We start from the raw sequence: 24,397 nt of genomic DNA, 5'->3' as shown, positions 1-24,397 counted from the left end.
GCAGACCTCCAGAGAGCCAGTGCATATGTAGACAGAAAACTTCATATAAGTCTACTATGTGACTTAGCCATGAGCAGAGCTAATGTGCTGTTGAGCAGCATTCAGGTCCTAGGAGTTGAGGATCTTGGAGGTGACAGGTCAGTGCTGTCTAAAGTCCTATGTTCTGGGCAGCCCAGGTGGCTCAGCGATTTAGTGCTTGCCTTCAGCCCAGGGCATGATCCTGGAGACCCGGGATCGAGTCCCATGTCGGGCTCCCTGCATGGAGCCTGCTTCTCCCTCTGCCTGTGTCTCTGCCTCTCTCTCTCTCTCTCTCTGTGACTATCATAAATAAATAAAAATTTAAAAAAAAAAAAAAAAAAAGAAAAAATAAAGTCCTATGTTCTATGCTGATACTATTATTCAAGAGGGGAAGTGAATGGAATGAAGTAAGGAGTCAAAACCAGGACCCTCATGCTCTCTTGTCTATTAGTATCTTTAGGCCTCCTCTCCTCTTTTTTTTTCATTATGTTTATTTAAGTAATCTCTGTACACAACATGGGGCTCAAACTCATGATCCTGAGATCAAGAGTCACATGTTGCTCTGACTGAGCCATAGGCACCCCAAGGCCTCCTCTCCTCTTAAGAATTCTTTCCCTGGGGGATCCCTGGGTGGTTCAGTGGTTTGGCGCCTGCCTTTGGCCCAAGGCGCGATCCTGGAGTCCCGGGATTGGGTCCCACGTTGGGTTCCCTGCATGGAGCCTGCTTCTCCCTCCTCCTGTGTCTCTGCCTCTCTCTCCCTCTCTGTATCTCTCATGAAAAAAAAAATTAAATTAAAAAAAAACATTTATCTCCCTACTCCTCCTCTGCCTGTCCTATTCCTGTGTATCCTTCAGAAGACCATATAAACTGCCTTTCTTCAGGAAGCCTCCCCTGACTATTCTTGTAAGCTCTCAACCATCCCCAAAGCCTTTATAACCTCTAGCACATAACTTGATACATATCCTAAATTGAGGGTCCACTTTGATGTGCTATGTTGTGAGTCTCATCACCCCAATGCCTCTTTTTAACTCCATGGCAGATAGTTCTGCCCCCAGAACTTACAGTCTGGCAAAGAAGAGACTTACTGTCATGAAACAGAACTACAGAAGAGTGTAGCTGGTTTTGCCAAAGATGAGTAAAAAAGGAGACAAGGTTGGGAGGTGATTCTATGGATGGCACCAGTAGAGACCTAGAGGAAAATGAGTAGGTGGGAGTTAGTGAGTGGAATAGAAGATACATGTGGGAATTGTGGGAGGTTCAAGGGAGTACATGGATTGGGGCACTCATTCATTATTCAAAAAAATATCATTGTGGAGGGTGCCTGGCTGGCTTAAGACAGTAGAACATGTGACTCTTGATCTCAGTGTTAGAAGTTCAAGCCCTACGTTGGGTGTAGAGATTACTTAAAAATAAAATCTTAAAAAAAAAAGTAATGTTTGAACTCAGGCCACAGAATGAGAAGAACCTTGAATGCCCTGACAAGGAGTGACTTGCTGCCACTGTTCCGCAGTGAGGTGGAGGCTCCCAGATTTGGTAGTCTAAATCCCTTACAAATGGACCCTTCTGCATCCTCTCCCTTTGCAGCATTAGGTAAGTTTTCTGGAGTGAAGTACATAGGAGAACGTAGGAACGCTGGTCCAGCTTCTCTCTCATAGGTAGTATAACCGATGACAGTGCTACCAGCTTTGCTATAAGGCTGGAGGCACTATTAATAGAGTTGTGACGTATAATGTTTAGCGAGCAATTTGACTCTCCTGATGAAGAGCTTCTACCTGAGTCTTCCAACATTCTATGACTTGCACACATCCTCCTGGAGATGGAAAAAATATCTGGAGCTCTTGGAGGGAGGAGAGTGCCAGCCTGGATGTCTTGTTCTTTGTGTATCAGGCATGGGGTTCACATTCTCCTTACCACAAAAGCCAAATGCTACAAGCTATTCTGTCCGGGGACCGGACTGCCTCTAGTGGGACAGCCAGTAGCTACATTGGCATATAGATTGCAATAGCTAGTGAGAAGGACCTCTGTTGAACTGTTTGCAAATCCCAAAGGTGTTGCATAAGGATTTCAGCTTCCAGAAAGCCCTCTCTGTCCTCGGCTGTCCTGCTGCTTTCAGCGCTGGCTCAGAGTATATCATAAGCTCAGAGAAAGGCCAAGTGGAGGTAATGACATGGGGAGGTGGTGGTGGTTAGTGGTTTGGGGAAGAGGAGGAGAATTATGTGGAGTCAGGGAAGGAGACTGAGTTGGGAGGTGATAGTCAAGGTAGCAAACCAGTGGCATCAAAGGGAACCAGTCAGGAACCATCTATCAGGCTCCCTGTCAACTTCTTGATAGAGCCTCATGTTTCAGATTCTTTATTTGCCAAGGGACTGAACTACAGCAGTGAGGCAGTCTCAGGGAACTCCCACGAGAGGAATTGGCTTCAGTATCCTTGAGGGGCTGTGGAGATCTGGGTGAGCTAGTGAGGGGCACTGGCTTCAGGGCAGGAGCTGTGCACAACAATGGTAGGAAAGCTAGGTACATTCTAGATCTACCACTTTTGTTGTCTAGCGCTACTACCTTTAGCCAAGCTCCTAAACTCTTTCAGGCTATTTATAAAATAAATAAGATCATGTACATGAAAATGAACTGCAAATTACTGTATCATTTCTGATCTAAGGATTGATGTGATTAAGGGGTTGGCATTTTCCATTTTTTTTTTGTTGATGGTTCCCAAGTGAGCTTTTATAGGAGAGGGTGAAAAGATGGCTTATTTTTCTCATCATCATGAAAAGAGTCCCTGGCCTCCTTTACAAGGCCATGATGCGACCAGCTAAAGATGGAAGTGCTCTGTGCTCCTGCTGATTCCCAAAGGGGTTCCATTGACCAGAGGATTCCTGCTCCTGCCTGTCCTGTCATGACTGATGTAGAGTTCTTTTGGCTGAGTGGGGCCTTCCTGGAAAGCCCCAGTACTGATGCTAGTAGAGGGTATCCTGCTGCTGTTTCAACTCCCATAGGCCAACTCTCAAGGCTCAAGAAACATTTGGAAAGGACCATGTTGCTACTAATACTCTCCCAGTAATAGGACTAGAGAAGGTAGTTTCTAGTCTGCAGAACTTCAAATTTTAAAAATGTTTTGTTATGGATAATTTTAAGCATATACAAAGTAGAGGAAAAGTGAAATGAACTCCCTAGTACTCACCCAACTTCAACAGTGATCAACCCAGGACTAATCTTGTTTCACCTATACCCCACCCACTGGATTATTTTGAATAATTATTTCATTTATAATCCTCTCTCTGTCTCTTGTATTTCTGCAAACTGGTCATTATATCTCAAGGTCTGATTAGATTCAGATTCGACTTTTTTTGTGTGAAGAACACTTCTGAGGTGTGCTGAGTACTTCCTATTGCATCATATTAGGAAAGAGGCACAGGACATATGGTTGTCCTACCTTTTGTGAAATTCAGATTAATTAGTGGTGTAGTTAGCCTCATGTCTCTAACACACACATTCCCTTCAGCCTTTCACCTAATGTTTTGAGCAGTCATTGCTGGTCTGCCTCAGTCCATTATTTAATCAGGATTTTCCTGTATACTTGCATAGCAAAGAACCCCTGTCAATTGTCTGCCTGCACCCCTCCCTCCTCAACAGGTATTACAGATAACCTCTTTTAGGACTACTTTTTCTACCACTGCCCTTATCCTATACCATCATTTCCTTATCAGCCTGGGATGGCCTTAGGATATCTGCAGATGAGGTACTCAGCCCACTTCACTGAAGAACTTTGTTTCTCTGAGAAGAGGGTCCTTACTTGGAATGTGTTCTCACTGAGACAATACAGTTTCCCCCATGAAGCTTCTGGGTCTGCTCTCTGAATCCTGCTAGGCCATGCTTGACCATGCTACAGAGTGAAGGCAGCTCTAGTGTTTTCCTCCTCTGGAGGAATTCAGCAGGGGCTGGATTTATTTTATCTTCCCAGGGATTTCTAAGCAGCCTTCTATGCTGAAGACGGTCTTTCTCACTTGTTTCCTGAGCTTCCTGCCCCAGCCTTGGCCCTGGCAAGGACCCAGGCCTGATTTCCTGTTTAGCTGGGCTGTGGGTTGGGAGAGGTTGGAGGAGGGGTGGGGCAGGCAGCTCTAGTAGTCTTAGGCCCTTTTCTCTTTCCAGCCAAGTTAACGAGTCTTGAGAGCCAGAACAGAGCTATCACCTTCTGGTACTTTAGCATTCCTGTGCTGTTCAGGATCTCCACTCTTAGTTTCTCTCCTTACAAAGGAAAGATTGTAGAGACTACACTCTGTGCGCATGTGCCCCCAATCAACACACTGCGTGTTCTATGGATGCTGTGAGCTGGCTAACCAGAAAGGCACACAGAAATTGAGAGCTGCTGCTTGCAAAGCTGAACACACCCCTGCCTGTAGGATTGTTGTACCTCTGCCACCCCATCTTAATAGCTATTAATCCCTTAGTCACTAATTCCAATGCAGTGGATAATCTGTTGGGGCAGGAAGTCTGAGATGTGGAGACTGGCTAAGGACGCAGCCATGCAAGTCAGAAAACATTAGGGGTTCTGTAGTAACAGCCTATCACCAGTATAGGATTTCTGATGAGAGTCTCCAAACCCTGATGTCTCATTCATATTCCTCTTTATGCCCAGTTCTTCCTTGGGCAATGAGGGTTCACAAGGCCTCATTCTGTTTTGAGAAGAGACCTGTTGCAGGTTACTTTTTTGCTCCCTTCTCCTGGATGGCCATGGCAGAAATTGTGTGAAGCCCTAACCCTTTATCCCCCATGAAAAGAGATATCAGAGGGAAACATTGCCAAGTAGGATGGATGCTCAGTACAGCCCCTGACATTTCAACAGCTACCCCCTTGCTCTTAATTATAAAGACTCAAATTCTTTTTTTTTTTAATTTTTATTTATTTATGATAGTCACAGAGAGAGAGAGAGAGAGAGAGAGGCAGAGACACAGGCAGAGGGAGAAGCAGGCTCCATGCACCGGGAGCCCGATGTGGGATTTGATCCCGGGTCTCCAGGATCGCGCCCTGGGCCAAAGGCAGGCGCCAAACCGCTGCGCCACCCAGGGATCCCAAGACTCAAATTCTTAACATGGCCTGCAAAGCCTTATGTGATCTGGCTCCTGCCTTCTTCTCCAGCTCATCTCATACCACATTAATTCTTATCACCACAGTCAACCTTACTGGCTTTTCCTCTATGTCTCTGATATCCCAGGCTCCATTCTGTTTTAGTGCCTTTGCACATGTTCCTTCTGCCTGGAATGCTTTCCCTATACTTTCTACCATTTTTGGGTTGACTCTTACTCATCCTTCAGATCTTAGCTCAGCTATAGTTTCATCACAGAGGGTTTCCTTCAAACTCTAGACTTCATCAGTGGTCTTTTCCTTATTGCACTTTTTACATTTATAATTTCACATATGTTTGTATGACTATTCTATTCATATGGGTCCTTTTGAAGGCTAAATTTCATGATGGCAGAGATCATACCTATTTTTACTTCCCATTATATCCCCCGTGCCTTGTAAGGTAACCTACACATAGTAAACGTTCACTAGATATATGTTGAATGAATGAATGAGTGAATTCAATCTTTTTATCTCCTTTACTTAGTTACCCCTTGTCATATGTGACTATCATATTCACCCATATACCCTGTGATGTGTGCCCTGCTGTCTATGGGCACTTACTATGTGTTTGCCACTGGACACACATTTCATTTAATACTTTTCATTTAATACTGTAAGAAAGTATACTCTTAATCTACAAAGAAGGCAAGCGAGTCACACAGCTAATATCAAAGCCCTGATCCTAGCCCACAATGTGAAGTCAAAGGCTATGCTCTTCCACGTTGAAGCAAATGGTGGGTATTTGTCGTTTCTAATGGCTGAGTAATAGGAACTGGAGGGTATTATGCTGAGTGAAGTAAGTCAATCGGAGAAGGACAAACAGTGTATGTTCTCATTCATTTGGGGAATATAAGTAATAGTGAAAGGGAATATAAGGGAAGGGAGAAGAAATGTGTGGGAAATATCAGAAAGGGAGACAGAACATAGACTCCTAACTCTGGGAAACGAACTAGGGGTGGTGGAAGGGGAGGGGGCGGGGGTGGGGGTGAGTGGGTGACGGGCACTGAGGGGGACACTTGACGGGATGAGCACTGGGTATTATTCTGTATGTTGGTAAATTGAACACCAATAAAAATTATTTTATTAAAAAAAAAAAAAAAGCCTATGCTCTTAACCATAACACTACACTGCCCCCTTTTGGCAGTTTGGAGAGTTGTTACAGGGCTTTTTCTGTCACTGGGTCCTGGTTAATTTCAGCCCTAAATCAATACTTTTTGGAACTCAAAGCCCTAAGAGGCCCTGATCCAGTTCCAGCCCTTCTGCTTTTAGGCCAGACTGTGGAAGTAAACAGTGAAGGGAATTCAACCTGGACTCCCCAGGTCTCAGAGTGCATGTGTCTGGGGTCTGTCTCCCATCTGTTTTCCATAGGCCCCTTGTAGCCTCCAGGGTTTAATGCAGTGTCCTATTTTAAAGAACAGAAAAGCCAGCTGTCGAAATGGCCCGATCAACAGTGTTCTGGGGAATAAACATGGCCTGATTAAGATTCTAGGAAAGATCCTTGAGAGGGGGAGAGTTTGTCTCTTTGTGATTTAGCCACTAAAGATAGAGCTCTGGAAATTAGCTTCAAGGCTTTCCTAGGAAACTGAGACTCAGTAAGAGAGCAATATCTCTTTCTGTTGATTAGAAAAACTTAAGCTAGTATCCTCAGCTCCATTTTAGTGGCCAGGGAACTTGGGACTGATGAATACTGTAGACTAGATGGAAACAAAGTAAATGAGGAGAGCAACATAAAACAAAACAGAACAAAACTCAACTACCATTTGTTATATGTGCCAGGCATGCTGTGAACCATTTTACATACATCATTGCGTTTCATTCTAACACTGGCCCTATTAAGTAGGTAATATTACATCTCTAGAAGGGAAGGGGATGTTAAGAAAGGTAATTTGCCAAAGGTCTTATAATTAACTGTCCTTAGAACTAATCTAGGTTTTTCTGAGTTCAAAACCTGAGTACTTTGCACACCCTGTTGCTGAGAGTATACATTGTCACAGCCTCTCTGGAAAAACAGCTGGCAATATAATGTGTGCATACACATTGACCCCCTCAGCAATTCTACTTCTAGGAATTTATTAAACTAAAGAAATAAGTGTATAAATATTTTTACAAGATATTATAGTAGCTATAAATAAATAAATAGTAACAATATTATAACAAATAGTTGTAATAAATGTAACATTGTAATAGTGGGTGGGGAGAAAAAGAAAAGAAACAACATGAATTTCCATCAGTCAGGACTGATTAAATAAATCATGATACACCATCCCACAATATACATATAGGCAGCCTTTTATTTTCTTAAAGATTTATTTATTTATTTGAGGGAGAGAGAGCACAAGCAGAGGGAAGGGCAGATGGAGAGGGAGAGAGGCAGACTCCCTGATGAAGGAGGAGCCTGACCCTGAAGGACCCTATCTCAAGACTCTGAGATCATAACCTCAGCTGAAACCAAGAACCAACGGAGCCACCCAAGTGCCACTAGTCAGCCTTTTAAAAGGAAGAGGAGGGATCCCTGGGTGGCGCAGCGGTTTGGCGCCTGCCTTTGGCCCAGGGCGCGATCCTGGAGACCCGGGATTGAATCCCACGTCGGGCTCCCTGCATGGAGCCTGCTTCTCCCTCTGCCTGTGTCTCTGCCTCTCTCTCTCTCTCTGTGTGACTATCATAAATAAATAAATAAATAAATAAATAAATAAATAAATAAATAAATAAAAATAAATTAAAAGGAAGAGGAGATAAATCTAATATAAGATCTACCATGGAAAAATGTTCAAGATATATATCTTTTTATTGTGGTAAATGTATTTAATGTAAGAGTTACTATTTTCATATATCATTTGGAATATGGATGATATGATTCATCTATGCCTACCTAGGAGATAGAGCTTTAACCTCAAAATTCCCATCTTATTCAATCAAGTATGCACAGCAACAAGTTGGTGACATGAATTGACTATGGAAATGCTGCCAGATACCTGGATGCCACCTATCTGGTCAGTCTTGTTCCTACTGGGCACTCCAAACTTTGACTGCACTGGCCACACTTGACTCAGTTTTTCTCACTTCCTTCTCAAGTTCTACAGAGCCCTATAGCTTTGGGGAGGCAAAATATTTCTTTGAAAACAGAATGCCATCACACCAATCAGATACATTTCTATTTCTTATTTCCTTTTTAGAGCTCTCTCCCATAGCCTCACTTTCACCATAAAAGAGAAGTAAGGGAACAAAATTATTCTCACATTCCCCAAGGTAAAACCATGGTCATTGATGTGTCAACAATTCTGAGTGGTTCTCTTTGGTTTCTGGCCTTCCTCCCATTAATGTTGCTGCTCATTGTGGTTTTTATGAGGTAAAGTAGGAAAGGGGTCAGAAAACTTGGGACCTAGCCCTGGCTAGGGGACTTGAGGGGAGCTGATTAGCTTTACAAGGTTTCAGGGTTTTTTTCCTCTGTAAATTTGGGGTAAAGAATAGATGTTGGATTTCTAGGGCAGTGAAAATGCTCTGTATGATACCATAATTATGGATATGTCATTTTACATTTGTCTGAGCCCATAGAATGTACAGCACCAAGACTGAACCTTAATGGAAACTATGGCCTTCAGGTAATTATGATGTATCATGTAGGTTCATCAGTTGTAACAGATGTACTACATGGTGGAGGATGTTGGTAATGGGGGAAGCTATGTATATGTGGGAACAGGGAGTACATGAGAACTCTCTGGACCTTCGTCTTAATTTTGCTCGCTCTAAACCTAAAACTGCTCTTCAAAAAAAAAAAAAAAAAGCCTTTATTTTAAAAGAAGATACTATTTCTATCTCAGGATTGCCAGAGATTTCATGAGATAATAAGGAAAAAGCTTTGAAAGCATAAGTTGCAATGCAAACATAAAGATTTATATTTTTCTGGACTTAACCTTTTCTGACTTGCATTATAAGCTCTTAATTCAAGAGGCATGTCTCTAAATCTGCTGTGATGTAGCAACTTAATAGGGAGATAGGAGATACATTGAACAATCTGGAAAAGCCACTTCATTCTTAAAACGGGGGGCACCTGGGTGGCTCAGTTGGTTGAGCATCTGACTTCCGCTGGGGTGGTGATCTTGGGGTTCTTGGGTCGAGCCCCAAGTACCCAAGTCAGGCTCCCCACTTAGCCTGGAGTCTGCTTCTGCTTGTCCCTCTCCCTCTTCCACCGGCCCTCCCCCCACTCATGCTCTCTCCATCTCTTTCTTAAATAAATAAATAAAATCTTAATAAAACAACAACTGAAGTTTGGCAGTTGAGGAAGACAGAAGGCACAGGAGAGTCAGAGACTCATGGACTTAACTACTTTGGTATTGTTTTAATTCTCCCCCATTTAACATACATTACTTTTGTAAGTTAAAGAAACTAATAAAGATTCTTTAAAAAGATTTTTATTAATTTATTTGACAGAGAGAAAGAACATAAGCAGGGGGAGCTGCAGGCAGAGGGAGAGGGAGAAACAGGCTCCCCACTGAACAGGGAGCCAGATATGGGGCTTGATCCCAGGACCTGAGCTGAAGGCAGATGCTTAACCGACCGAGCCACCCCAGCACCTCTGATAAAGATTTTATAATGGCTTAAAATGATAGAGCTAGAGATAGAAATTGAAAGTCATCTGCATATAGAGCTAACAGCTGGGCCAAGAGAACAAAGAGCCATGTTTAATCCCCAGAAGAGTAATTTAAGAGTAATGTATAGGATGAGTTGGAAGAAAAAGAAACAGATTGGGGAGATGAGTGGGTTACCACTGCAGTAGTCCTGAAGTAAGCTGATAAAGATCTGAAGCAGGATGTTGGTTAATGTAAAAAAAAAAAAAAAAAAAAAAAAGGAAACAAAAGGAGAAAAAGGAATGTTACTGTATGCTTATGATTAGCTTGCCAGAACGATAAGGAAGAAAGAGATAGATCAAATGACCCCCCAGGCACATCAAAAGGAGATAGCCAACTTGAAAAAGGTTCCAGTGGCCAAAGCTGGAATGATTTGACAACAAAATAAATAATGGAGGGGGTACCTGGGTGCCTCAGTGGTTGAGCATCTGCCTTTGGCTTAGGTCGTGATCCCTGGGCCCTGGGATCCAGTCCCACATCGGGTTCCCTGCGGGGAGCCTGCTTCTCCCTCTGCCTGTGTCTCTGCCTCTCTCTCTGTGTCTCTCATGAACAAATAAATAAAACCTTAAGAAAGAAAGAAAGAAAGAAAGAAAGAAAGAAAGAAAGAAAGAAAGAAAGAAAGAAAGAAAGAGAAAGAAAATAGTAAGAAACTAAGGAGACCATGGAGATATATTCAATGAAATGCAATATGGAACAGAAAAAGAGATATTAATGGAAAAATGGAGAAATTTGCATAAAGTCAGTAGTTTAGTAAATAGTATTGATTTGATCATTGTAGATTTGATTAATGTACCATGGTTATTTAAGGTGCTAACATTAGGAGAAGCTGAGTGAGAGTATACAAAGATTCTCTGCACTGTCTTTATCACTCTTCTGTATATATAAAATCATTTCAAAATAATAAGTTTTTTAAATGACCCTCTCTGTTTTGAGTTTAAGTAGGAAAGTGGTTTGTGCCATTGACAAGATAAGGATACTCAACAGGAAGACCTAGTCTGGGGGAAGGGTATGACATCAGTGAAAGTAGTAGGCAGTTGGAAATGTGGGTCTAGAGCTTAAGAGGTCAGAGCTAGAGATACAGATTTGGGGACAAAACCTAGAGAGGTATTATTTGAAATAATAAGTTTATAGTATCTATGCCAAGAAAGAACATGTGGAAAGAGAGTCAGTGACCACACTAAGGAGTGGATCTATGTCTAGAGTATGAGAGGAAGAACAGTAGGGAGGGTAGTCAGAACAGATAGGGATAGGATGTTTGTTTGTTTAAAGATTTTATTTATTTATTTATTTATTTATTTATTTATTTATTTATTTATTTGAGAGAGAGAGGACATGAGCAAGGGAGAGGGACAGAAAGAGGGAAAAGCAGACTCCCCACTGAGCAGGGAGCTCGATCCATATGGGTCTCGATCCCATGACCCTGGGATCATGACCTGAACTGAAGGCAGAAGCTTAACTCACTGAGCCACCTAGGTGCCTCAGGGATAGGATATTTTTATAAAAGCCAAAGGAAAATTGAATTTCCAGAAAGATTTGGTCAGCACTGTCTAATGATACTGAAAGATAATGGACTATCACTGGAGAAAAGACCATTGGATTTTAATTAGGAGCCCAGTGCTGACCTCAAAGAGAATAAGGTTAGAGTAGGTATGGAGAGGTGGGGTGGCAGACACAAGAATCAAGTGGCTAGGACATAGACGGTGAGGAAGCAGGCTTGCCCAAACCAGGCAAAGGGACTTGTTCGGGTGCCAAGAGGGAAGGAACCCCTGGAGGAGAGTGGGCACTCCTGGGCAGAGAAGCAGAAAGTGCTGCCCAGAGCAAGTATACCAAAGGCTGGAGCCCAAAGTTCAAGAAGAGGAGAGAACCTTGACTAAAAAAAAGCCACTGCCATTTCCTGGCTGCAGAACTCAGGCTGAAAGCTAAAGCCCTGGATCAAGAACTGCTTGTTTTCCTTCCTGAGCTGGGAGGCCAATTTATTTCCTAAGTCCCAACTTATCATCACTGTGGCCTAGAAAGTTAGGCCAGACAGAAGATGAAGTAAACTGAATTTATTAATCCTCTCCAGCTCTTCTCTGAGATAGAGAATAGTCTGGTTTTAAAATTAGGCATTCGGGGACACCTGGGTGGCTCAGCAGTTGAGCATCTGCCTTCAGCTCAAAGCGTGATCCCTGGGTCCAGAATCGAGTCCCACATTGGGTTCCTTGCAGGAAGCCTTCTTCTCCCACTGCCTATGTCTCTGCCTCTCTTTCTGTGTGTGTCTCTCATGAATAAATTAAATAAATAAATAAAATAAAATTAGGCATCCAGCAGTATTACAGAGTGATTTCTATGAGGGTGTATGTATAAACCTACTCTTTATTGGGGCATCTGGGTGGCTCAGTGGTTGAGCATCTGCCTTCGGCTCAGATCGTGATCCCAGGGATCCCATCTAAATAGCCATCTACAGGAGCTCCCTACTCCCTGTGGCCAGATGGGAGTTCCAGATCACTTTTGTCTCCCAGGCCATGGTGCTGGGGCCACTACAGTTGGTGTGACTGGTTCAGGGGCTTTGGAGTAATGTTTGGTAGCTTTATCATTGGCTATACCAGAAACCTGTCTCTCAAGCAGCAGTTCTTCTATGCTTTCTGTGCTTTGCCCTGTCTGAGGCCATGGGGCTCTTCTGTTTGATGGTCACCTTCCTCATCTTCTTCACCATGTAGGCTTCATGAGAGTCACCTACCCATTCCTGCTGCTTCAACTCTATGCTTGTACTAGAGTGAACTAAGCCTTACTATTAAACACTGTATTTCTCTAAACCTCTCTCTCTCTCTCACACACACACACCAAAAAAAGATGAAAACCAGACACAACGAGGTTAGAAATTTAATCACAATCACACAGACAAGTAAATGGCAGAGGTAGAACTTACTCTAAACTCATACTTTTGGGATGCCTGGGTGGCTCAGTGGTTGAGCGTCTGCCCTTGGCTCAGGGCATGATCCTGGGGTCCAGGGATCAAGTCCTGCATCAGGCTTCCTGCATGGAGCCTGCTTCTCCCTCTGCCTGTATCTCTGCCTCTCTCTGTGTCTCTTATGAGTAAACAAATAAAATCTTTAAACAAAAATAAACTCATACTTTTTAACCACTACACTGTACTGCCTCTTACTGACACTCGTAGCACGCATGCGCATGCACACACATACACACACACACACACCACACACAAGGGCCTAGGCTGTGTGCCAAGAAGTTAACATGGGATATAGCTCTGGATGGTAGGATTAAGGGTGATTTTTTTTCTTCTTCTTTTGTGCTTATCTGGACTTTTCACAGTGACAATCTATTCCTCTTGAATTCAGAAAAAGCAGTATTTTATTTGTAGAAGTTTTAAGTTTGGTACTCTTTGCCAAATTTCTGTAATTGTGAGAACAAAGCAGATACATTATCCTCAAGTGCAGACAAAGAAGACTATACCTTCTTTGTAGCAGTACAGGCTCTGAAGTGACAGAGCAGAAAATCTGGCATGTGTGTATGTGCATGTATGTATGTGTATGTATGTCTGTGTTTGTGTACATGCACGTGTGTGCAACAGCCACGAGATGAAGGGAGGAGTGACTGATCTGTTTGAGGATATGCCACATGAAGACCTCTTTCCCCTCCCTATAACCAGCCACCTTGTCCCTGAGCCAGGCCCATTTAGTTTTGAGCTTCCAAAGGAGCTGAGAGATACTTTTTCACATACACCAAGATCCTCAATCTCAGTATCACCCCTTGTTAAAAATCTGGACAGGGAGCCAGGCTGCTGGCATGAAGCCCAGGTTGTACCCATAGAGAGTGATTGGAGTTATGCTGGAGGTACTTCAGATGATGGATCCAAGCAGACAGTTGATATCAGGGATGAGCAGAGAGGAGCCAATAGGATTTAAGGTTGGCATCAACTCCAATGTGGGGGTCTTGTCCAGAGGCTCCAATGTCTTCAGGTGGAGGCAATTCAGGACCCTGGATAGCTCCCAAGAAGCCCAGTCTCTGCCAGGTCTGAAAAGCGTAGGTGCCCAAGTCCTTAAGGCCCTTGCTTATTTAATTTTGAATAGCCTTCCTATACATGTCTCTGGCCCCTTCTGTCTCCAAGATCAGCCCTATGGATCCAGGGACTCCTCCTTATCCTCTAGCCCTTGCCTCACCTTCCTCCACACACATCTAGCCTGACTGAGCTCTCTGTTGAGGTCACCATTACTCTGAAGGTAAAATAAGCTTTCAAAACAGCATCTGAGCTGTCTCTGGCCAACGTGATACTATAGAACTGTAGGATTTCAGAGGGAGGGTAAGAATCTAGTGGAACAAGGGAGTATTAAAAGGGCCTTTGTCTCTAATACCCCTGCATTCCTATCTTCAGTCTGGTGTGTGAGTCAGGGAAACTAAGGAGAAGCACTGGGCAGGTTTCAGGGCCTGAAGCTGGAACATTTCATGAGTTATCACTATGCAGTGAGCCTGCCACTGGGTGTACACTTGATTTAAAGATATCTTTTTGTAGGAAAAGAGCACTGACATAAGGTGGATAGGGGCAAGTGTAGCAAAGAGAAGCAGAAATAAAACTAATGAGTCTCGATGCTCACAGTCTGCCATCCCTACCCTGGCCAGGCACCTGGGCCCTAGGCAGAAGAGAGATTAACATTGCAGAGGGGTTTCCTTCCTGATTCCCCAAATTATCCAGAGGAGGGGTGTGTGAGGAATATGGGAGGACAGAGGAATCAGAGTCACCTACTAGGGTTGGATTTTCTAGTCAAAAGTTCCTTCTCTACTTCCAGGCCTCTTCCATAGCTAAATGAATCCAAGCCAGCAAATGAGGTTTCTATGCTCTCACTTTGATTGCCTCAGCTGGTGAGTGAGGAGGGATGGTAAGTTTACCTGGATTGAGGCTGAGTGAAAGCGCTCAAGATCCCATCCCTCCCAACCAGCCCTGCTCTAGGCCTTGTGTAAGGGTCTCCATTGTTTTCTTCACCTCTCATAGACTCCTAAATCCCTTATCAAAAGAACTGTCCATGCTGAAAGGCCATTACATGCCTTATACCTCAAATAACTTCCTGGTGAAAGAAACAGGTGCTAAAGCAACATGAAACCAGCAGCGAACAGCTGCAGGCCCCCACTCTTAGCACCAGCCAGTCATAATGGGACAGGCCATGTCAGGAAGAAGAAGAGAGCATTTGGTGTCTGCTGAGCCATGAGTAGACCTGACAGTTTGGGCTGGAAGGAGTAGGGCTGCCTCCAACCCACTTTAAGAGATACACATTTGAAGAGGATAACACTCCTGGAGATGGACTATTAACAATGTAGTAACTATAGATCTTGGAAACTAGCCCTTTATCTGATATGTCATTTGCAAATATCTTCTCCCATTCTGTAGGTTGTCTTTGAGTTTTGTTGACTGTATCCTTTGCTGTGCAAAAGCTTCTTATCTTGATGAAGTCCCAATAGTTCATTTTTGCTTTTGTTTCTTTTGCCTTCGTGGATGTATCTAATTTATGGATGAAAAGATGCTCAGAGGATCTAGATCCAGATTATCCCTCAGGCTGACACCTCTCTTGCCTGTGGAAACAGTGTTTCCCAGCTTCTAGGAGAGGCCCTTGCTATGGGATTGATCACAGGCTATTGACATATAAAGAAGCCTGGACAAGAAACAAGAACAGATGATGACTCTGTCAGATCCCAAGGGAGTTGTTTGTGTTGGTTTTTGTTCAAGGAGAACAGTCCTAACCTCAGCCAGAACTTGCTTTTGGCCTCTTTTCTCAGGGGCAAGGTCTCCCCCATGTTTCCCTTCCCTAATAGCGGATGCTCTGTATTCTGTTTTATTAAGAGCAGTGATTATGTGACCACAAACCTTACTAAATTGAATATAATCCTGAGTATTCAGAAGAAATGGTTCAAGACTCAGGGGAAGGAGCAGCTGGCTGGAAAGAAGGGCCCCTGAATTCTAATCCCAGAGCTGCCATCTGGCATTGACTTGGGACAACTCATTTACTCTCTGCCCTGGAGGCTCTTTCTGGAATCTCAGGGCCTGAATAAAAACAGACCTGGGAACTCAGAGAGTGAAATGACCTGTCTAGGCTCTCAAAGTCATTGCAGTTCACAGGTAATACTGGAATCCACAGGCCCTATTCTCCAGCCAGAGGTGTGCTTAGTGTTTGGGGAGGTTTCTTATGTTTTCCTTTGCTGTCTTTTTGCCCTTATGTCTGAACTCCCAAGTGCTCCCATTTTTGGGTACTAAAAACATGGTTGTAAGCCCCAGGTTGTCAGAAAGTACTTTGAACAGACAGGATCAGAGCAGCCCTGACCATATCTCCCTCTAAAGGGTTTTCTGATGGTTTGGTTCCAAGCTGGGTTCCCACTGCTCTAAAACTTGACAGTTGGGATGCCTGGGTGGCTCAGTGGTTGAGTGTTTGCCTTCAGCTCAGGACGTGATCCCAGAGTTTCCGGATCAAGTCCCAGCATCGGGCTTCCTGGGTGGAGCCTGCTTTTCTTTCCTCTGCCTATGTCTCTGCCTCTCTCTGTGTCTCTCATGAATAAATAAATAAAAATCTTTTAAAAAGAAAAAAAGAAAACCACATCTTCAGCTTAAAAAAAAAAGTTGTCAGTAAGAGTTGGGCCTTACTCACTTGATGGTGGGAGTGTATATCTGCAAGCAAAATCTGAGCCTGGCCCTAGAGTCTCAAAGAAAGCTGTATCTGCTCATCTCAGTCCCCACAAGAGGTCAACCTGGAGTTGGGCTGCCGCTTTGGTCATGGGCCTTAAGTGAGTTTTAACTAGGCCAACCCTTCAGGTGAGTGAGTGAGTAACAGAGGGTTTGGGGACTCCTGCTTTAGCTGTTCCCCAAAATAATTTCCTGGAAGGCAGTCTTTCAGGCCCTCACCAGAGGCTTATGTAGAGAAGTGGCCCTACAAAGAGCACACAATACAATATCTGTCTGGGACACCATTAAACAAGGCCCTGGCACAGCCTGGCAGGCCACTGGACTTTTGCTACCTCTGTTACAGAAAGAGCCTTGCTGTGGCTCAAACCAAATAGAAAGCAATCTGTTTGTTATCAGATTATGGCCCTTCATTTTCTATGCTGGTCACTGGGAGAACACAGTAGAAATAGGCATGGTCCCTGCCTTCATGAACATTTATTAAATAAATTATTCAAGTATTCACTGAAGTAAAATTTGACAAGTACATGAAAGAAATGAAGGCAGGTGGTGCTGTGAGAGTATATTACAGAGGGACCTGACCTATCCTGGTATTCATAGGAATTTTTTTTTTTTATAAGAGATGATGTTTCATCTGAGGTCTGAAGGATAAGTAAGGTGTAGCCAAAAGGGGAGCATGAAGCAGGAAGGCTCTTTGTGCTCTGTCAGGAACAAAGACCGCTGATACAAAGTGTGGTAATCTGGGGAAGAGTGGCATGGGATTAGGTTGGGGAAGTGGAAAGGAGGGCAAGCGACTGCTTCTTTGCCACCATTCCTGGCCCAATCTGAATAGCTCCTTTCCAAAAAAGGGCGGGTGGAGACCCACCCAAACTGTTATGGCATGGGGAAGCTGGTGCCTCTTCCATTTCCCTAGCCTAGGGGACTCTCACAGGGATGCTCAGGAGAGGTGCTTTTAGCCCCAGCTTGGAGTTCACACAAGTAAGGTGGTCTTCACCTGGCAGCACAGCTCAGAGGACGGAAGAGGGAAGGGGCAAGAAGGACCAGACACTTAACTTTCCCTACAAATCCTCTCTGTATGTTTTTCCATTGCTTTGAACTGTTTATTAATAGATGACAAAAGCCATTTCCTCATTTTGATGGTTCTGCTGGGAATTCCACACTATCAATCCCCTCCTGTGGTAGATAAAAAATGTCAGCTTTCAAGATTTTTTTTTTCTTTCAAGATTTTATACTTGGATTTCAGAAAGTAAATTGCATTACTACTCCGGTGAGATGGCGCCATTCCCTGTTCCTATCTGCGTGCTCCAGGCACCATGTGGCTGATAACATCAGCATGTCAAAGCAGCTTGATCCAGACAATTTGCAGCTGGCTGGGGCTGGGCCAGAGGAGTTGGGTGGCAAAATTCTCTCAGAATCCAGAGCAGCCCAGGGTTGACTGGATTTTCAGGGTTTTTTTTTTCTATAGACCATTAGTTCTCTTATATGTAGAGAGAGAACTTGTCTTGTCCCACCTAGATGTAACAAGGAGTTGAAAAGTACTTTCCTAAATACTGGTAGGGTAAAATCACCAAAGAACCAATGCTCAGATTTTACTTGAAGTGAAAGATAGAAGAGATTAGGGGAAAGAGTGGAAGTCATAATATGAATAAGGCAGGTCCCTACTGCCTGTGAAATTAGGTGTCCATGTAGAATCCAAAATATTCCTGGAAATGGTTGTTCTGGGCTTCCTTGAAGCCCAAATGTGAGGCCTTGTAACTAACCTTCGACTGCCATAAGGTTGTGGAGCAAACCAAGAGAAAGCATTGTTCCTTTGCCAGGAAACACAGGAACTTCTGGAGTTTCTTTTCTAGTTGTAACCATGATTTAACTCTACAGAACAAGTATTCCTTTCACAGCAAAAATTTTCAACTTATTGGGTTATTTCAAACACATCAAATAGCATAAAACATTCATTCAACTCTGGCAGCATTCACAGACCCGTTTTTGTAAATAGCGAAACAGGCTCTTCATCCCCAGAACATGATGTTTTCAAAATATAGTAGACCCCAAGGTCAAGGTTCTGGGAGGAGTCATTCCAACCTCATTGAGATTGCCAGTGCTAGTGCAAGCCTGTTTTCCTGCTCACTGCCTACTCACTCATAGGTTCTCGTGTTTGCATGCAAGAGACAGAAACTAGAATCTACCCCAACTCTAATTGCACATATCTTAACTTCTCTTACAGTGGAGGCACACAGTTTACTGACTCCATTACTATAGCTAAGGGATGAATTGATAATTAAGTCAAATGATTCTTTTTTTTTTTAAGATTTTATTTTTAAATATTTCTACACCCAACATGGGACTCAAACTTACAATCCCAAGATCAAGAGTTGCATGCTCTACCAACTGAGCCACCCAGGCACCCCTAAGTCAAATGATACTTTAGCTTTATTTGTTTATTTTTATAGAACAGTACTATCTTTTTAAAAGATTTTATTTATTTATTCATGAGAGACAGAGAGAAAGAGAGGCAGAGACATAGACAGAGGGAGAAGCAGGCTCCCCACAGGGATCCCAACCCGGGATCACAAGCTGAGCCAAAGGCAAACGGTTAACCGCTGAGCCACCTGGGCATCCCTAGAAAAGTACTATTGAAGGGGCACCTAGGTAGCCAGTCAGTTAAGTGTCTGCCTTTGGCTCCAGTCATGGTCCCAGGGTTCTGGGATCGAATCCTGTGTCAGGCTCTGCTCAACAGGGAGCCTGCTTCTCCCTCTCTGTCTCCCTACTGCTCCCCTGCTTGTGCACTCTCTCTCTCTCTGTCAAATAAAGAAATAAAACCTTCTTTTAAGAAAAGAAAAGGATTATTGAAGGTTTTAAAAGTGAGAAATCATGATCACTACATAACCATGATCTCTTGGAGTATAGTTTCAACATTGAGCCTCTCCTGTATGTCCATGGTTGGTGGAGCTGGTATTTCAGTTCTAGAAAAAGCTCAATGCAGGCTGCTCCCTGCTGTCCTGGATTCCCAGGCTGCTCCTGTTTGGTCTGTGCAGGCCTCTTGCCTGAAGGACTAGAAGCCCAGGGTTTTTGTGCTTTCTACCCTGGCCGGGGGAGAATGGCCCAAGGCTAAGTCATGGGACTGTGGTACAGCCAGAATTGGGGGCAACTACAACCCCTACCCCAACGCAGCTTACTGTTACTTTGAGATTGTCCAGGCCCTGGTCAGCCTCCTTTGTCTTCAAACCACCTGTACCCACACTTCCTAAAAAATAGCAGACCTGCCATCCTTTCTGGACCAGGGCTAGACTCCTCTAATGGGGCTTCTTTCTGGGGAGTCTCAAGCTTCCCAAGGATCAGACATATAACTTTGGGAGGAAAATAGAGTTTTTGCTGAAATGTCAGCAAACCACAGAATAAACAGTGTGTCTTGAACTCTCTTTATTGATGTCTTCAAATATCTGGCCCTTCTCCACTGGCTTCTACCTTCTGGCCTCAACCATCCTCCACTCCAGTCCCTCTTGTCATTTAAGAGCCCCTTTAGGACTCTAGTTCTGTTTCCCCCTGTTTTATATTATCCGTCTCAAAACCTTATCCTTCCCAGACATCCATGACACCAGCCTCTTCTTGGCCTGTTGCCTCTCTGAGCAGGGCTGTCAGTCTTCTATCTACCCCTTCATATTTATAGGTGTGTGCACACATGCACACACATGAAACCTAGGAGTCATCTGTGCCTAGGTCTTTCTCCTCAAACCCAGATCCAGTCTGCCACTAAACCCTGGCAGTCTGACGTTGATATGTTTTTCTTCTCTGATCCCATTATTTTCCACTAAAGGCTAAGGTCCTGAATGTGATTTACAAAGTCCTTCATGATTTTAAGCCTTCCTCCAGTTCTAGTCTTATCACCTGCCACTTCACCCCACCACTTAACATTCCAGCAAAATTGAGCTATTCTTTTTGCCTGCTATATAGTCATGTGTGTTTTCCTCCCTACTCCTTTCTTTTCTTTGCTTTTCTTTCCCTACTGCTTTCTTCATCTGGTTCATTTCTATCTCCTACTCATTCTTCATGCCTCAACTCTCTTTGGAGAAATCTTTCCTAATTCCCCAGAATAGAATAGGTGCTTCTGTTCTGTGTACAGACGACACTCTTACAAACCTCTGTTATAGCACTTGGCATATTATTAAAAATTATGTTTATTCATTTGCCTTATGTCAGTACATAAGAGCCTTTGAGCTCTTCATGAGTAGAGATCATATTATCTTTTGTACCCACTGCACCTAGCACAGTGCCTATAATATAAGTACCTCTAAAATTTAGGACCAGAAGTGAATTGGTGACTGAGACTCTTTCATCTCCTTTTTTTTTTTTTTAATTTATTTATGATAGTCACAGAAAGAGAGAGAGAGGCAGAGACATAGGCAGAGGGAGAAGCAGGCTCCATGCACCGGGAGCCCGACGTGGGATTCGATCCCGGGTCTCCAGGATCGCGCCCTGGGCCAAAGGCAGGCGCTAAACCGCTGCGCCACCCAGGGATCCCTCATCTCCTTTTTTTAATACTGTTGTCTGTTGTTTTCTCTCCTGGGCTCAGCATTCTCAGTCCCCAGTGCTTTTTCTTGCTTCCTGCTTCCTGCTAGTCTGTCTCTCTCTGTCTCTGTGTCTGCCTCTTTCTATCTTGAGATATTGACTGCTTGTGTAACTCCAATATCACCTTCATATGGAGCACCGGAGCACTTGTTGAGCAAGAGATTGCTAATCAGAAAGCATCCATGCCATTTTCTAAAGAGAGGCTTTAAGTGTGTGCAGAGCACTGGAGACGGGATGAGATTAGTACCAGCTTTCCAAGTGCCTGCTTTATAATACAACAGTCCCACAGCTGTGAATGTTCTGATGTGTTGTTAATCTCATGACTTTATCTGATGTTTCTAAGGGGGGGGGGTTAAATAAAATTTAAAAAATAATTTAGAAAACAGACATGTATATGGGAAATTAAGATATCATTTCAAACTAGTGGTAACAGGATGTCATTCCAAAAAAGGGGTATGGTGATATGTTATCCATTTTGTTAAAGCATTAAGTTAGATCTCTATTTCAAAACTCCAGATGGATTAAAAGCCTAAATGTAAAAATAAAACTATGAAATTAAAAAAAAAGAAGGAGTTGGGTATAAGAAATGACAAGTTAGATTCAAATTCTAGTGCTAACCAGGTATGATTTTGAACATATTACTTTATATAATCTGGTTCTTCAGTTTTAAAGTGGGAATATTATTTACCTTACTCAGTCTTTTTAGGAAGATTTTAGGAAGACTTTTAGGAAGATTAAATGAGATAATATATACAAAACACCAAGCACCATAACATATAGCAGGTAACAGGTGTTCAAGCAATTTTAACTAAATTATCTGCTGAATTCCAGAAGAACCACATCTGGTCTGCATTGTGAACAACTTCCTGACTTGGCTCAGCCACAGCTCTTGGCAGAGCTGCCTCCTCAATATGAGCTTTGGGTCCTCTCTCCTCCCTCCTTCCACACCAAAGAATTGTCCTCTCTTGGCACTAAGAATATAAAACCAAGTTAAGGTGAGGGCAGAGGGCTGTTTGAGAGACTGTCTGGGATAGTGTGGGTGTGGAGGGAGGGTGGCCTGGAGCCTTGCTATTCAGTGTGGTCTCTGTATTGAGAGCATTGATATCACTTGAGAGCTTGTATGAAATACACTTAGGCACCATTCCAGATCTACTACATTGGAATCTGCATTTAAACAATATCCCCAGGTGATTCATATGCACATTAATGTTTAAGAAGCACTATCCTGCACGCACACAGATAAGCTCAGCAGGTGTGGAGGGATATAGGCTGTGCATATATGTCAGAACCATCTAGAAGAGATGAAGCCTGCACAGGTGCAGAGGAGCTTTGAGAGAGTGTAGTCAGAGGTATTCCTCAGAGGTGTAGGCTACAGAACTGTAGGGGGTGGGGTTTGGGTAGGTATAGGTTATGTGTTGTTTCAGGTCCCCTTCCTGTGCATGCCTTAAGAGGGAGATTATACCTTTGAGTTAGCTGGTCAGTGTCACTACACCAGCCAGAGAGTGACAGATGAATAGAGAAAGGCTCTTTACCACCATGAGCCTGCAGAGACCCTCCAACAGGGCCCCAGGACCATCTAGTTTAGTGGATAAGTATTGTTTCTCTGAAGAGATGCATAACTAGCAACCAGCTGGCTTCACTGCTGAAAATTTGCCTTGAGTTTATGCTATAGGCTAGACTCTTCCCTCCCCCTACTCTTCCACCACCAACTGGTACACATCTCTCTCTGTCTCTGTCTCTCTCTCTCTCTCTCTCTCTCTCACACACACACACACACAAACACAAACACACCATAAAAAAGCTGACTTAACAGAAACTTAGGGGTTTATGAGCCATTGTAGAGTTAACTCTCTACTTCCCTCTCTGACCTTCACTGCTGAGCCTCCAGGAGCCTTTAACATTAACCTCTTTGCTGCACAAAGCATGCCTGATAAGAGTGACGGAAGGCCCTAGACTTGGTTGGAAGCAGCAAGAATTTGGAAAACAAGAAGTTCAAAAGATTCATGAATTGATGCAGGGTAGGCTCAGTCCCTTGAGTAACTAAAGCTTACCAAAAATCCTCCATGAGATTTGGGGCCAAGATCCATGTGCAGAGCTGAGGGACCGGTCTCAAAGACACTCCAACCAAATGCCCTCTTTTGATTCTTGGACAGCATCTTTCCTCAATGTTCTGTGCCTCCATTCTTACCTTGGAGAACTAGAATCCACATCCTGGAAGGAAACTGAAAGATCCTCTGGACACACTCCTTAAAGCTTTGTTAGTCCTGAACATCTCGGTTCCCTTCTCGCCCTCCTCTGGGCCCTGCCTAAGCAGAAGGACCCCAGAAACTTGACTCAGAATCTCTTGGCCCCTCCAGCACCCTTGATTTTAGAATAATTTCCCCTCTCATAGGCCTCATCTCCAAAGTCTGTGTTGGCTGGAACTGAAGCAAAAAAGAAAGAAGGAGAGAGAAAGAGAAAGAAAGAGATGGCCTTCTATCCACTGCCCACCCTCACACATTTTCTTTCTGCCTCAGGTCTTACCAGTCCATCTTTTATTTTCTTCCACTTTTTCATAACATAAAATTAGCCATTTTAATCACTGTTGATCTATTTTTAAAGAACTTTATGCTTTTACCCTTTTCTCCATTAAGTGAGATATTCTTTCCCCAAAGAGATTGAAATGGGGGCCAGGGAGGTGTGGCAAGATAGGGAATTCAGAAACCCTTTAGGTCATAAGACCTGTGTCGCTAGTTGGTCCAAAATAAGGTAGGAGACTCTTGAACATCTGGTTCAGGGTATAAGCTTAAGGATAAGGATGAAAATCACAGGGGCTAGGCCTCCCAGAGGAACCAAGGTTTCTCAATTTGTAGCTCTGGTTCCTACCTCCTGAATCATGAGGCTTGTTCCCTAGGCTTACCTCAAGCCACTGCTGCTACAGTGGGTGTCCCTGAGTTGAGGTATTTGTCCTATCTCCTGAACAAAGGCTTTTTAGTCATAGGGTCTCCAGGTGATTAGGAATGGGAATGAATAATGCAATATCAATCTAGGACAAGCAGTCCTAACCATGAAGGAGGCAGAGCAGGATTCTAAGTCTTTTTAAAAACTCACTGCCCCCCCCCAAAAAAAAACCTCACTGACCCTTTGTCTCCCCATTTTGAAAAATGAATCTAGTTCTTTGCCATCCCAGTACTAACTTCATATCTTTCACCGTTCTTTTTTTTTCCCTGAGTAGTTCTGAGTAGACTTTTTTTGAAAACCGATTAATGAGTAAGGAAGTAGAAGCTGCCACTCTTGCTGGGTAACTCCAGAGCCATTTTGATTAATTCTTCTCCCACAAGTCTGAAAGCAAACTTCTGTGAAATTTGCCTCCTGGTTCTGCAATTAGTCATGGTTCCTACAGCTGATGTGCTGGCACCGGCCAAGAACT

At 43.5% G+C, this 24,397-nt stretch overlaps 2 protein-coding genes across 15 annotated transcripts in view; one reads left to right on the top strand and one right to left on the bottom strand.

Moving 5' to 3' along the window:
• DNAI1 (dynein axonemal intermediate chain 1) overlaps positions 1-24,397 on the bottom strand; it is a 125,340-nt gene that overhangs the window by 72,343 nt on the left and 28,600 nt on the right. The window contains exon 2 of one of the 9 annotated variants that reach the window (XM_035697131.2): positions 1,104-1,207. The exons of the other annotated variants lie outside the window; for them this stretch is intronic. Within the exon in view, the coding sequence (XP_035553024.1) occupies positions 1,104-1,109 (6 nt within the window). The 5' untranslated portion in view covers positions 1,110-1,207. The remainder of the gene's footprint in view (positions 1-1,103; positions 1,208-24,397) is intronic. 9 annotated transcript variants of the gene reach the window in all.
• Positions 1-24,397, top strand: part of FAM219A (family with sequence similarity 219 member A) — a 51,575-nt gene that overhangs the window by 10,810 nt on the left and 16,368 nt on the right. The gene's annotated exons all lie outside the window — the stretch shown is intronic.

This window comes from Canis lupus, chromosome 11 (assembly GCF_003254725.2).
Source record: "Canis lupus dingo isolate Sandy chromosome 11, ASM325472v2, whole genome shotgun sequence".
Taxonomy (NCBI): Eukaryota; Metazoa; Chordata; class Mammalia; order Carnivora; family Canidae; genus Canis; species Canis lupus.
Note: the sequence above shows the minus strand (reverse complement) of the source record. Positions and strands in the feature narration are given on the sequence as shown.